Below are 15,123 nucleotides of genomic sequence, written 5' to 3'. Positions count from 1 at the left end.
CTCCTCATTCCTGCCTGACTTCACTTATGTGAGTTTACCAGAGCTTTGTCCACTCTGCTCCACCATCTGGTGCAATAACGACGATAACAAAAATACAAATTGCCACACTAGGGACAAAACCACTCTAAAATTGAACTATCATAAAATTAACTTATAGAAATCAATATTCACAAAGATGTAAGCTCTTTTTTTTTTTACATGATATTTTACCAGAGACTTGAGGTTGTAAATTATTGCATAAAATGCTGTTTTTGAATATATGCATAAAAGCATTAAAGAATAAAGAGAAGATTAGTGAATGCTGTGCCCTCAGAATTAGTTTAATTGGCTCTAAATTGAAATATAAAAAAAAAACATCATCATATGCACAATATCTAAAGCACTAGTTAATTGAATGTATGCAGTATCAAAGAAAATGTATATTGAATGTAAATATTAACATAATCACTCATGGCACATTTAAACTGGACAATAAAGACAGCAGGCATTGTTGTTTTAATTTAATGAATATTTCTTTACATTGGTTTTAAAATAACATCTTTTGTCTCTAATACATCCCCACACGGTTGGATAATGAAAGATATGTAAAGACAATAAATAAAACAGTGTTGTGGTAGTATAAAGGCACAGCGCCAGGATAAATCACCACTTTAAACCCCACCAACCCCTCGGTGTGTTTACACATCTGGAGTAAAGTCACTGTCAGTCTGACCCACCTCGCCTCATGTAGTGTACAAACATTTCTAAACATGGTGCTGCTGAAGCTCATAGGAAGAGTTGAAATGTGCTTTGTGTTAGTTGACAATGACCAGCTTAGTTATTACAGCCCTAGTGTTCTGAATCAAAAATAAATCTATTACACTTTACAAGCAGCTCTAACTCCATATTGAGCTTTGACTCAGTCGTTATTACTCTTAAAGGGTCTTCACTCCTGAGGCTACTGCTCTTTTAAGACTAAACTAATAATGTTCAACCCTGATCAGGATGAACTCCAGCTACTGCATCACATACTTATGGGGACAAACAAGACTAAAAGAAATTAGAATAAAGAATAAATCAAATAGTTTTAAATACACTCACACACCATATTTGGTTGCCTGGTACATGCAGCTATAAAAGCTCCTCTTCCTCCTCCTCCTCCTCACAACAGTCAAACACAAAGACAGTCACTGTTGTCATGAATACACAAACACAATCGAAACAATGTCCATGGAATACAGGGACAGTTGGTCTTGCAGCTACGTGTGGGTGGGTCTGTTTCAGTTAGTCACATTATAGTGATTTGGTATAAGCAGGACACTGATCATTTCCAGCTCTGTCACAGAAAGCAGAGAACAGCAGTTACACCATTTTGGCATTCGCAGTAATTTAGGCTTCAATTAAAATGTTCTAATAAAGCTCAGTTTCTCTATTTCTGTACAAAAATATTTTGGTCCATGTCAAATGTATGACAGTGTTGAGGTTATAAAACTAAAATTCAGCTTGAATTAACATTTTGGAAAGGCTTTGATATGACACAATAGCAGTCAGTGAAACAGTCTGAAGCCATATTTGTCCATTAGGGTGAGTGTGTAAACAGCTATAGCAAATATAAGGGCACTGAGATTAATGCATGATGGGATTTCTGTTGTATAAATGCAGAATTCATGCATTTTATGGCTTAATTTGCCTCTGCATTTGAGTGGAGTGTAAAAAAAGAACAGGGGCCTCTTTATGTTCCAGATCATCCAGTGGCTCATAATAGAGGCTCCACAGTTGGCAGGTCTATCAAAGGCAACATTCATGCATGTTGGGGACAATCCATTGAATTGCCTTTCTGGAAAATGAGAGAACTGAGCAGGAGTGTTGATGCTTCTGTGTGTTTTGTTCAATGTGGGCGTGTTTCTACAGTAGTGCATCCAGGTCCAGTTTTGGCAGAGGCTCCTTCCAATAGGAGAAACTGCTGTACTCAGGATAGTAAAAGGCAGAGGACAGGCTGCCCTCAGCAGGGAGCACTGGGAAGAAATGTTCCACCAATTCACTCAGGTGACAGTACCTGCAAAATACACACGCACAGGCTTGCATGATCTGAACTTTTACTTAGAAATAAATATTAAATTTAAATGCAGAAAACCTGTATTATGTTTAGATATTAATATAATGTTTAAATGTAATCTTTATTTTATGAAACAGTCTCATTCAGACTAAGATCTCTTTTCCACGAGAGATGTGAGGACAAGCAAACATTCCTTTAGGCACAATTGCACAAAATGAGGAATTAACAAAAAGGGTTTAAGTGTTTGAGTGACAAAACAAGAGGACAGAGATCAATTAATTCTATTCAAGACACCTTATTTTGATTCTTAAGTTTTGAATCAAGTATTTTAAAAATAATTCTACAGTCAAGCCAAAAAAGACCAATGCCAGTGCCATTTACAGTTTTAATAGAGGGATGGTTAGAGCCACTGGAGTTGAAAGTGCAGAAAATCAAGTGATTAAGCTGAATGTAAAACTGGTCTGGCCTTCAGAAGTGATAGTTGGAAGTCATTCCATTCATTTGTGATATTATCCCTCCATACCCACATTGTGTTGCACACTTACGAGGTCTTGTTGCCTTTGGTCCTTTCCTGGATGAGCTCTCCTTTTGGGTTGACAGTAAATATCCTGGTGTCAAGCACTCCAACCTGCTTATAGGCATAAGCATCCTGCGATAGAGGGCAGCAACGTACAGTGCATTCAGAGAAACAGACCTCTTTACTTTTTGCACATTTTTAATGTTGCAACCTTCTGCTAAGATGAAAAAAAAAATTCCCTCAGCACTCTACCAATTAGAGCTGTATGGCAGCGTGGCCTCAGTGACAGGCACATTAAAGCACCAAAAAAACTCTATAAATAGCATCAAACAGTAAAAGAATCACAAAACCTAAATGGACCAACGACCTGTTTATTAGCTCAATTAGATGATGTGCATCTAGCAGTTGTAAAAAGGAAAATTCTGCCCCAGCGTTACAGTGGAGATGCGTCTGAGTACTGCCAATGGTTTTATCATGAGGGTCTCTGTGCATCTTGGGAACCTTACCAGATCTGTATCTCTACACAATCCTGTATAGAGATACTCTGCAGAAAGCTCTGCAGAAAACTCTGTCCACCTCATGTTGGAATTGTTGTTCTGACAGAGTCATCTGTGAGACCTTATATACAGGTGTGTGTGTCTTTCCACATCATGTTGACTTTACCACCAATGGCCTCCAGCCAGTGTGTAGAAACAGCTTAAACATGCTCAAGAAATGGGAAGCACCTAAACTAATAAATATTAAGTGTCATAGCCAAGTGTTTAAATATTCAATAAATTCAGTTTTATTTTTATAGTACCTAATCACAACATGCATTTTCTCAAGAGATAGTAAAGAAAGATATGTGATATTTCAAGTATTCATTTTAATACATTTATAGAAATGTCTAAAATTAAATTTTATTCTCTCTAAGGCTGCAACATAACAAAATGTGAAATCCCCCATTGCTGGGTGTAAGCCAGGATTTATAAGAATAAAACAATAACCATGTAACCAAACCTTTTTTTTTCAATTCATGATCTCTTGTGATTATATACAAACCCAGGTTTTTACCAGAGGCTTAAATCACCAAACAGAAAACCATGCAAACTGAAACCTGAAAAACTGACATTAGCTGAAGTCTACAGTCACTCGTAGCGTTACTCACATTAGTCCTGTTGCCGAAGGCGGCGTAGAATGGATGTTTCTGTTGGTTGAACAGGTCCCTGATGTCACTGAGACAAGCAACTTTAAACACCTCCGGCTTCTTCTCAATCACCTCTCTGCACAGGTTAAGAGGGACAGTGATCCAATCAAACGTTTTCCTTCTTGATCACATTTATTCATTTCATAGAGTGTAGTCACTGAGCATAACCTGTACCTCTTTGTCTCAGAGGAGTGCCCCCAAGAGGTAATGAGCAGTACCAACTATTCAGTACATTGATTTTCAGTGTAAAGGTCATGTCATGAGTTATTTAATAACAAAGAAACAGAAGTCAAACCCTACATCCTATATATTACTGTGAATCAGAACACTTGATATAATTAGCATAATTCATATGGAATGCATATTAGTGGTATGCATTATTTACCTGTGTAGAGCTGAAAAGAGGCTGCTGGGAGCCAGCAGTACTGGGCCTTTAGGAAGCACAGTGCCTCTGTCATTGACCCACTGTAGGTAATCCTTTGTGATAGCAGCCATACCTATTGCCCTCGCTGAACAATACAGGATCTTATAACCATTTCTGCAAGGAGATGAACAACCACATTAGAATTTTAGTATCACAAAATGAACAAAACATGTTTTCCAGTTCTTGTGGGTGTAACTGAAGTGCAGCATTAGTCTCCTAAATTCTTTCATCATCTCATTCAGCTTCACACATGTATCGTATCGCTTTTCTTCAGATATGTGTGAGAAAATATTAGCACCTCAAATGGAATTGTGTCTTTTTTCAATTAACCGAACAGCTGCACACATTTTAGGAGCTCAACATAAGACGCATGAAGACGAGGACGAACAGGAAAACAAGCTGATGCAGATTAGACAGATCAGCTGCATGTAGAATGACATCAGAATGAAATCACCAGCAGGAGGTGGATCGCATCTGTTTTTACTTGTTATGGTGTGAGTCATGTGAGTGGAAAATCAGTCAGTAACAAAGGAAGAAAAGAACAGGAAACTAAATAAAGACATATATGTTTTTTGCCCTTTTGATTCCTGACAGTAATTTCACGTACTGGTGTATTTTGTGGTAGAGTTTGGCGATGCCTTTATGCGTCCAGTCTTTTCCAAACTGAGGTAGAATATGACCGAGAGCATCAGACCTGCAAGAGACAGAAAGTCAAGACTACTCACAACACAGTGACAGTTGATCTATCCTAGTAATGCTGTTTTGTAAATTGTGTATTGGACTTCTTTTATGTAATCATGTTGTTTTACTTGGTGATGGTGCCGTCTATGTCTGATATGATGACACGGTCTTCCCAGTTCCACAGGTAGATAGCAGCCTCACAGCGACAGGTGCCTTGGTACTGTGTAGTCACACTGAACACCACCTTGTTGGCTCCCTCACGCAGGTTTAAGCGTTCCTGGGTGAGACAGGGGTAAAGTTCACAAAACCATCAAGACATTAGTAAACCTCTAAATATATTTGACAGCAGAATAAAACATATTTTGCCCAGGTGTATGAGTGTGTAGTTGAAAGCATCACTTACTATCTGTTTAGAGGTCAGGCGCAGTGATTTGCGGTACATCTGGCTGATACACTGAGTGGCGCTCAGGGTGTCTGTTGATTGGCTGGAAGGAAGCGTTGCTTTCCGTCCGAGCCCTGCTGCCTCATCACTCTCGATGTCATCCAGTGTGGCTCTAGGAAAACAATACATATGATTCAGAATAAGTTGTGTTTCTTTTTAAGTTATTGCTCATTATTAATAACCCTGACAGAAACACTGACACATTATCAGTACATAAAAATAATATATTTTCTGTATGAGCTATTTCAAGCTTTGAGTTTGTCACATGTTGACGTTTTTGAGAATATACAGAGTAACGTCCTTTATGGATGTAGCTTTGGCGTAACCTGGAGGCCCAGATGTGAACTACAGGATAATGCTTGGAATTGATTCAGAAACATATTTCTCAATTAAAAACAAAAAAAAATTATAATTTCCCTCCATTTCATCCAATCCTCTTTTGTTACTGCTTGTAGCTTTATTAACCTTTATTGTACCTCTGTCTAGGAGCTACAACCACAGGAGTTTATTAGCATTCAAATACACAAAATACAGGATAATAAAGACGTACTGGCAGTATGTGTCTGTCCAGCAACCAAACTGAGTATCTAAGCTCAAACATAAGAAATCTGTGGAGCATCTGTAGATCGGCAGGACCAGCTGAAACAGATCATACTTGTGCATTAACTTGTGCTCGATAATTTTTTGGGAGGTGCCTTACTTCACTGTGGAAGAAACATTGGCCAGCTGCTCCTCTTCTGCCTCCTTTGAATTTTTTAGCTGTAAAAAAAAAAAATATATATATATATTATATTATTATCAGCAACATTACAACCTAATAACCAAAGTGGCAATACTATATATTTTACAAACAGACTAAGCAGTGAACACTTGCTTATAATCTTATCTGTTAATGTCTTCCATCTCTATGCTGTTATTTCTCCTAAAACCAACCCAATCTAACAAGGCTACGCCTAAAAAAAACTGTTCAACTTTCTGTTTTGTGGTTATTGTGTATAATTGTTATTTAGGTCCAAACATGTATCATTTCTTTCTGAGCAGTTCCACCATCATATTTCAATGAATAACTATTAACAGGAGCTCTTAAGTATCTACTTGGTTATTGTCCATGTCTTTTCTCCTCCAGGAAAACCACCAGCGTCCAGACTTTTTGGGCATCTTGTCCTTCACCAACCGCTCTATTGAACTCTGTACGACACACATCCACAAAGAGGGCAACGATTAAATTAATCCTCACATCATAGTCACCAACTTACTAAGATCTTGTCTTCCTGTCATTATATCATGTAAAATTAAATATAACTTGATGACAACATTGATTATTGTTAAACAACTTAATGAGTAAGTTATTGTGGTCTGGTTTAGAAACAATAAAATACCTTAGGCAGGTTTTTCTGGAAAGTTGTCATTGACAAGACCATTGGAGCAGCGACTGCCCAGTTATAATAGCTGTGGAAGATGAAAAATGCTAATTAACGATCATAGACAATTTGAGACACTTGATTTCATTTGATTATTTCTTACTTGGAGTTGATGCAGATGACAAGACTTGGATCCTCAATGATCCCTGGATTGTTAGAAAAATCCTGGTATGTCACAATGTGCTCCATAAACTTTTCTGGAGTAAGAGCAAAAAGCATCATGGTGACTGATTTAACTCTGTTGCATTTCCTCATGTACGAGCACAAACACAGAAAAAACCATTAACCTTTGGTGATCTGGCTGGTGTTGCCCTCTCCTCCGCAGAGGGACATGCTGATGTCCATGTTGTAGGAGGTGGAGTCTGACAGGTACTCTGTGCCGCTGTCTATGGCCCCGCTGCCCACTGAGTGAGGGGATTGACTCCCTGAGAGTGAGCCCTGCTCTGCCCCGTGCTGAGATGCTGCCTCTGCTTCACTGCAGGGACAACACACAGTTATATCATTTCAATAAGGGAACATTTTATAGAAACCACAGCACTACAGCAGTTTCAATGGAAATCAGTCACTGTGGCAATTACTAAATGTCTTTTAGTGTCTTTGTCATTTCCACAATATGATCTCAAAGCTTGTTAGAGGGTAAATGGTCTGTATTTATATAGAACTTTTCTAGTCTTGATGACCACTCAAAGCTCTTTAAAGTAAAGATTTACATTCACCCATTCACTCACACATTCATACAGTTCATCTATGTGGGGTTCAGTATTTTGCATTCGGCATTTGGAATAGGGAAGACTGGGATCGAACCACCGACCTTGTAGATAGAGGACGACCACTCTAACCCCTGAGGCACAACAGCCACAGATGAGTGTATTATGGGAGGAATGTCCATATGTGACTTCTCACCTCTTTGGGAAATAGAGTGCAGCCACTTCTGGGTCCAGTGAGGTCAAATCATCCAAGTAAATATCTGTTGGTTCTAGATGGTGATTCCGTTTACCTGTGACAGAATGACACATGAAAATAATTTGTGAACAAAAGTGATATTAAGATATTTATTTCGTCTAAAATGTGGCTTGAAATGTTTCCTGAATGAAAAAGCAACAACCTCTCTTCTTGCCCTCTTGCTCCACTTTGGAAGACATCTCAGATGAGATTGCTGACCCCTCTGCAGCCGTCCAGTCGTCCTTCACGTCTCCAGTGTCATCTTTCGGTGAAGTGTCGTTGGACAGAGTGTCCCCGTTTGACGCCTCCATCTCTCCAGGTCCATTGTCTTCTTCCCCTCCCTCCGCACAGGGATCTATCCCACTGTCCCCCTCACTGGCAGGGGCACTACTGGTCGAACCCTGTTCACTTTGTTCAGATGAAGCACCCTGCTTTTGTAGGTGTGATGGCGCTGTACTACTTGGACTTGTTTCTACTGTGGTCACACTGACCGCAATAACTGTACCAACTGTTTCAGTCAAAGTGCTAACGTGCTCAGTAGCAACTGTGCTTTCTTTGCTATCAAGGGAGTCAGTGCCATTAATCAGACTAGCAGAATAAATAGATGAGTCTCTGTTCCCTTCTGATGTGATTTCAAGTGTTTGTCTTGAGTCCACATCCACCTTAACTGATGATGAAGACTTTGTCTCAATGGATAAAGGAGTGGTGTGCATGGCGTGGTTGAGGGACTGAGTCCTGGGTTGTGGTCTGACCACTGTTACACTGCCCAGTCTTCCACAGCTGATCACAGGCTCCAAGCCCATATCGAAGGAGTCCTGTCTCTCAATGGTGCAGAAATGAGATCTCCCAGAAGGGGAGATGCGCTGTAAGTCCACTGGTGTCCTCTCTGACTGACAAAGCTGTGAGTGGGGGGGCACAGAGAGCAATATGAGGGTCTCATATCTACAGAATTAATCACAGCACAGACAGGACATGAAAGCTGTGTGTGTGTGTGTGTGTGTGTGTGTGTGTGTGTGTGTGTGCATGGGTGTGTGTTGCTTGGCGTACCATGGGAAAACCTCCCCAGTTCCACTGCATCTGAGGTCCAGGGGAATCTTCGGATTTAAGAAAAAGCTCTGAGTCGCTCTTAGGAGAAGACGGCCGACTGTAAAACACGCTGCTGCAAAGGAGAAGGAAATACAGAAAACATTTTAAGTAAGGGAGACACCACATAAATCAGTGAGCAATGATTTTAAACTGCCTGCCAGTGAAACTGCTTAACACAAACAAATCAATTCATTAATTTATCGTCACAACTAAGCTTCCTCACCTTTCCAAGGGCGACTGTTCTCCGTCTGAGTGAGGGCGAGTGTCTCTGGTCTGCGTGGGACTCATCTCTTCACTTGGCTCCTCAGACAGCGAGTAGTACACTGATTTACTGTACACAAATACAAGAGAATTTTTTACAACTTCTGTGATAACTGGAGGTTTAAATATTGAATACGTTGACTTGCTGTTAGAGGAGACTCAACATCACAGTGTGTAGCTCTGTACAGTTTTTAGCTGCTTTGTGCTGACTGTTTTGTTCTGGCAGGGGCTTTTCTTTACAGAGAATTAAATAATGACTGACTTTGTTATATTATTGTTATTATGTTATATATAACACCTTTACCAAAATAGTATATATAATCAAATCTAATTATAGTATTCGGCTCTGCATGCATAGTTGTGCATCTGTGGATTAATTAAAGGGTGAAAATTACAGCCCCAGATACTGGATTTTTGTGGATGATACAGATTTTAAGCAGTAAAGAATTCCGATGTTGATATATATCGGCCAATATTTATGTGTGTATATATATGTTTTTTAACTTTACAGCAATCTATTTCACAAACTAGTCTGTACAACTGTCTTTCCAGTTGTGTTGTCTGCTAAACAAATGCGTCAGAGTGGACTCTGCTGGACAAACTATATGATGACACCATTTCTAAATTACCCTAAATATCTCTTCCTGCATTGTGTTCTGTAAAAAAGTTTTTAATTTCAACAAATAGATAAGTTGCATCAGATATAAAGGCAAAAAAGCCCAATAATATGCTCACAAGTTACTAATGACAATTACAAGTAGAATTTCTTTACTAACAAGATTTGAAAGAGAACGCAGGAAATCTGACGCAGACATACAAGGAAGGTGATGGAAAGAGTTCTATGTTAACTGCTGACTTTAGCCATAATGTGTCAGTGGTTACTGGTAGTGACAGTAGATGTTAAGAAGATAAGACACCAGACATATGATATGATTCACCATAAAAAGCCAACTACTGACCTGACTTGTAACGGTGAGACAAGATCCTCTTGAGAAGGACTCTCTGGTCCAGCCTGATCACAATCTCTCTCCCACTCCTTCTCTCGTTCTCTCTCATCTGATGAGGAGTACTCTTCCCTCAGGTGAGTATCGGAGCGAATGCGTTTGCGGCGGCGTTTCTTCCTGCGAGCACCAGACCCAGCAAAGGAGGATCCCTCGGGTGTCTCCTCTGTCTCCTCAGGGACCTCAAGGGGAATTGGGGAGGTGCAGAGATGGGCTGGGACCTGGGCCTGAGGGGGGCCAAAAGAAATATATCCAATAATTTAAAAGTTACAAAAAATTCAAAAGATTTGTTTACAGAGTTTAAACTAACGGCCATTAATGTTGGCTGTCTTACCTCCATATTTCCACTTTCTTCCACAAAAAAAGCTTCTCCATTGTCTCCCAGCTTCATGTGCAGGTCAACAGATTCTCCATTTATCTCAATGTCCACCTAAAAACAAAATGAAGAACGTAGTTATATAAATGAAAACGGACCACTAAGCAACAGAAAATGAGTTCCAACAATAAACAAAACTCACAATTTTCTCCTTGGAGCGCAGCACTCCGAGCTTGCCGAACCGAACGTGAAAGGGGGAACACTGGAACGATCCATCGGGCTGCCGGACCACGATGACATCGATTCCTCCGGTGAGTGTGGCAGGGTTAAGGCCACGGTACAGCTCCTTCACCGTCACAAACACCGTCTCTGCTAACTGGCCCACAATATTCATGGTCTGGGACTGTAAGCAACAACAACAAAAAAAAAGAAGTGAGAATAGTGAGGCCCGGTGGCATGACACAGAAAGAAAAAAAAAGTGTTGTGTGTCATCCATTTATAGTAAATAAAACTTCATGTTACAGTGGTAATTCAATAAAAAACATGTAGTACATTTCAAAATGCTCAACACAGCACATTTGCAAACAAGAGTACCTGTTTTACATAAAGAAGAGACCAGATTTCAGAGTTTTAGGTCAAAGAACTGCAGACGTTTCCCCTGAATGACTGCAAATTGAGGAACTTCTAATGTTCTGACAAAACAAAACTGACCTTTGGAATAGGATCTTCATTCCTGATCATGAATAATTGTCTAAAGGTCAGCAGCGGGAAGGTGAGATCTAATGGGGGCACTTATCTAGAGGTTTGTCACAGACAAAAGGAACTACTGAAGTCATTGTTCTGAGTCAGTCACGATGATGAGAAAAGGTGGAGTACATTGTACGTTCAAAATATGACTCATTTGGCCATGCATGTCCACCCTGTAAAGAGTTTAGGATGCAATCGTTCAAAAGTTGGTTGATATATTAAAGGAATGGTCAAGAAACTCTGTCCATTATGCATCAGTTTATCTTCAGCAGGGCAGAACATGTCTCAGTGAGTCAAGACAAGAACCTTTGCCAAACATCACGTGGAATAGTTTGTACCTGCGTCATGGCTAGATGAGCTCCCCTGAGGTTTAAGACCAGTATGTTACCTCAGGTGGCCTGTTGCATCTTTACAGTGCTTATTTATAGAAAATACTGTCAGAGCCTGCTACCACATAATACACTATTTCAAAAGTTCTGAGGTGAGTATTTTGATCCTGCAAAAAACAAACTAGATGTAACTTTTACTTTAATTTTTGCAATTTTAAGCTTTACCTAGAATAGTTCTCAGAGAGTACATACCTTCGCCAAGGCCCAACAGTCCCACAAATTGCACCAGATTCAGATTTGTATTTGGGTCTTCACCAAATTAAAAATACTCATAAACACCAGTCCTCTAACCATGCCTGATTTTCAACATCCGTGAATTATTCTCTGAGAAATCAATAAAAATGATGAAAAGAAAGTGAAAAACAAATCCCAGATCCAAAACAAAATTTGATGGGTTCCCTGACCCCCATCGGATCCTTCCAATAAGTGTCATGGTATCTGTCCTGTAGTTTTTGTGTCATCTTGCTCACAAACAGACACACCAACAAACAGACAGGCGTGAAAAGATAACCTCCCACAAAGCTAATAAAACACTTAACTGTGATGTCTCATGTTATACACACCTACACAATGGACACATGGTCTCATGCCTTACCCACAGAGAAGGATGTAGATGTCCCTTCCCAACCCGGCTGTGTTCCCTTGACCTCCTCTCTGCCATACGCCACCACTATAAAGTCTTTTCCCACCACAGGACCTCAGCAACGGCCTCAGCAAACTTTACTAACTCCATTCCCCACAATCCTCCGCTGCCTCTCCAAGCTCGGGCTACTCAACCACACGACACACAGGCACTATTACACATTTGTCAGAGGCTGAAAGGCTACATTTTTTTACATGTGGCCCAAAAAACCCTCAACAAGTCATAAATACATAAATCTAGCTAAATGAGATCAGTGGTTATTAGAAATCACAGCACTCCAGTCCTCTGTGTTCTCAGCTCGGATGCAAAATATAACAATCTATAAGAGAGTCCTAGTATATTCAGTCATTCACACTAACACAAACCCAACTGTCACACTGAATTCATACTTCCTCACTTTGCGCTGCACATGACAGCCAGACCAGCAGTTTCTGAAAGGCCTGGACGGGCTATTCAAACACACTTGGCATGAAAATCCACTCACACACAAACTGATGCACCACACTCTTTCTGGGCTTGACCACAGCTCTCTGGGCCATCAAAGATGAGGGCACTCTCTGGCCATCATGCTCTGTCAACACTGGGAGAAAAAAATCCTTCACAGGCCCTGGGACGAACTCAAGCAAATAACTTGCCAATTTTGATGGATAGCACTGCCTGTGATGCATGATGGGGAGGACATGATAAAAAGGTAAGTCTGATAGGAAAATGATGTCTAACATTAGAGTTGATGGAGCTAATCAGCCCTGTTATGTAGTCAAACACACCATTCTGCCAGTGTGTGGCTAAAGAACCCGCTGTATAACACACATGGATACTTTCTGTGTCTGTTCCATCTTCTCTAATTGTATATGATTTAAAGTAATGCATGAATGAAACTGCCATGTCAGCACTATTTAAAAAGCAGAAAGAACAAAAGCTTAGAGGCGACAATGGTTGTGGAACAGCAGTGTTGTAGAAGAATAACAGGAGGGAAAGTGCGGTGGTCCATACTGATGTACATGGCTCAAATGTTTGCCCTGTAGTTGATGTATTAAACACATTTATCTCTACAACAGTGTAAATTAACATAATTCCAATATTCACAGCCTTTAATTTCACTTCTCAGGTGTAAAAAAAAAAGTGTCCAACAACCCAAAACTAAAAAATATTCAGTTCTGAACATTGAATAAGAAGAAAAGTAAATCTGGACATTTGCTTGATTAAATCCTTTCGTGTGTGATCAAGAATTTAAGTTCTTGATGATTCATATTTTGTCTGGTTTCATCATTAGGTGACAGTAGCTCATCTGTCGTTAGTCACTGGTCATGCACTGAGCCAAGTCTGCCATGTGTCAAGTGTGTGGAAAGAGTTGTCTAGGCTTTTACTGACCTTCGTCTCCAAGCAGACACAAACACAGAGGTTACCTCCCTCTATACTGTAATATGTGTCATCTTCTATTAATCCCTGTTAAATGTAATCAGATTTTATGATCACATAGAGTCTGGGGCTGGGGGAACTACTTTTGTGAGGGTCTTGTCAAGCATTGAAAGAAAAAACACAATCAAACACAAGGAAATGAATTCAATGCCATTGCATCCAGTGTGTGTAACCTGAGAGTGGATACGTATTTTACGCAGGCAGGTAACTTTACGCAACAGTTGTACACGTATGGTTCACGTTTTACAGACTGTGCGTCACAACTCATTGTTAGTTAAAGAAACCATCTAACAATAAAAACAGCGGAACCATTGAATCCACTGCAGCTAAGAGACAGAACAAACACCAGAGCTAGTTTTACACTTCATTAGCAATTAGCTTTACTTGACAGCGAAGTGTTGTAACATCTCTACGATGGGTCCGAAAGCGATTTAAGTTACTGCGAGTCAAAATGAATGTTTTAGATTTTTGTAACCACACTGACCCTGACTCCTCAGTGAGTTACAAGACTGCGGACTGTGTGAAAAAGTGTATTCTTCTTATTTTAGTGATGAGAGCAGTTTACCTTCCGAGCAGCTCGTCAGCTTGAGACAACAACAGTCATCCCGAACATTTCCAGGTCCACTGCGCCTGCGCACCACACCAATCAATCACCCCAGCAGCCAATGAGCGAACGGGAAAAGAAAACAGGTCCCGCCTCTAACTTTATTACTTAAGACAATAACAAATAAGAAATAGACGCTAAAATTCCTCAGGTTTTTAACTTCCACTGGAAAATTCATCAGCTACGTAATAACGTTATGATGTTTAGCGATTCATAGAATCATAAACCTGTTAGAAGTGACCTCTCACTTGAACTAAATCAGTGACAAACCCCTGAAACTGACGACTAATGTTTAACCTTAAGCGTTTTACAAAAACCAGCACAAAATCCACACAGTAATGAAAGTCTCTGTTCCTTCTGTGTGCAGGTAAGATCTTTGTATAGCTTTAGTTAATTATCTTTAAATCCGTGTTTATATTGGCTTCAATACTCTGATATCTTCACTTGCTTTTACATTTTAAATTATGTTATATTTTAAAGGACAGTAGGATACTTGGGTGCGCCTGTATGTATAAATAATTTCATAGCCCTTCAACATTATTTTTTTGTCCTCATCATCATTCATTGAAGGGTTTTCAGTGTTTCAGAAACAATACTTAGTTTGGGCCAGTGGGTGGCGTCACTGCACCTGCATAGAGAGCCGTTAATGTTTCTCTTGCTTGAATTATTTTATTCATCTTCTGTTTTTCTATCATTTAATCCCAGTCAGAGAAAGTCATCTTTTACTGCTCTGAATATTTACTACCATATGAATATGCGGAATGTTAAACAAATAAAAACAGACAATGCACTGTTTAAAGTGAAAACATAAAAATACATTTTTAAATATTGCTGGAAACACTCAATATAAAGATTAACAGATGAAAGACACAAACATGGAGATGAGGTAGTGAATGTAGCATTCAGTTTATCAAATCTTAAATATGCAGAAAGTATCTTTATCAAAATATCTGATCACCATCAACATACAGCAACAATGAAAATCCTAAATAGTAATTTTACTATTAAA

The 15,123-nt window shown here is 39.6% G+C and overlaps 1 protein-coding gene across 2 annotated transcripts; it reads right to left on the bottom strand.

The window, feature by feature from the left end:
- Positions 1 to 487: 487 nt before the first annotated feature.
- LOC109629314 (phosphatidate phosphatase LPIN2) lies at positions 488 to 14,180 on the bottom strand. Of its 2 annotated transcripts, none has more exons than XM_020086995.2 (20): positions 14,076 to 14,180; positions 10,515 to 10,715; positions 10,331 to 10,426; positions 9,955 to 10,223; positions 8,958 to 9,065; positions 8,696 to 8,807; positions 7,812 to 8,547; positions 7,610 to 7,703; positions 6,994 to 7,181; positions 6,810 to 6,903; positions 6,665 to 6,734; positions 6,381 to 6,473; positions 5,986 to 6,044; positions 5,247 to 5,397; positions 4,972 to 5,120; positions 4,770 to 4,856; positions 4,124 to 4,276; positions 3,700 to 3,814; positions 2,581 to 2,684; positions 488 to 2,035 (listed from the first exon to the last, which is right to left on the bottom strand). In XM_020086995.2, exons 2-20 carry the CDS (start codon positions 10,704 to 10,706, stop codon positions 1,885 to 1,887), a joined length of 3,021 nt encoding a protein of 1,006 aa, XP_019942554.1. In that variant the 5' UTR covers positions 10,707 to 10,715; positions 14,076 to 14,180; the 3' UTR covers positions 488 to 1,884. The 2 variants fall into 2 exon arrangements, with proteins under 2 accessions (XP_019942554.1, XP_069366359.1); XM_069510258.1 differs by lacking the exon at positions 14,076 to 14,180 and adding an exon at positions 12,044 to 12,246.
- Positions 14,181 to 15,123: the final 943 nt, after the last annotated feature.

The sequence above is a fragment of the Paralichthys olivaceus genome, chromosome 2 (genome assembly GCF_024713975.1).
Source record: "Paralichthys olivaceus isolate ysfri-2021 chromosome 2, ASM2471397v2, whole genome shotgun sequence".
NCBI classification, from domain to species: Eukaryota; Metazoa; Chordata; class Actinopteri; order Pleuronectiformes; family Paralichthyidae; genus Paralichthys; species Paralichthys olivaceus.
Note: the sequence above shows the minus strand (reverse complement) of the source record. Positions and strands in the feature narration are given on the sequence as shown.

What these genes read in the sequence shown, in the direction of transcription:
- LOC109629314 (XM_069510258.1), bottom strand. Translation starts at nt 12,109, where the DNA reads ATGGCAGAGAGGAGGTCAAGGGAACACAGCCGGGTTGGGAAGGGACAT. An exon ending in AAGAAAGTGGAAATATGGAG is followed by an intron (nt 10,224 to 10,330) that starts GTAAGACAGCCA and finishes GGCCCCCCTCAG; the next exon opens with GCCCAGGTCCCAGCCCATCT. An exon ending in ACTGGGGAGGTTTTCCCATG is followed by an intron (nt 8,548 to 8,695) that starts GTACGCCAAGCA and finishes CCCCACTCACAG; the next exon opens with CTTTGTCAGTCAGAGAGGAC.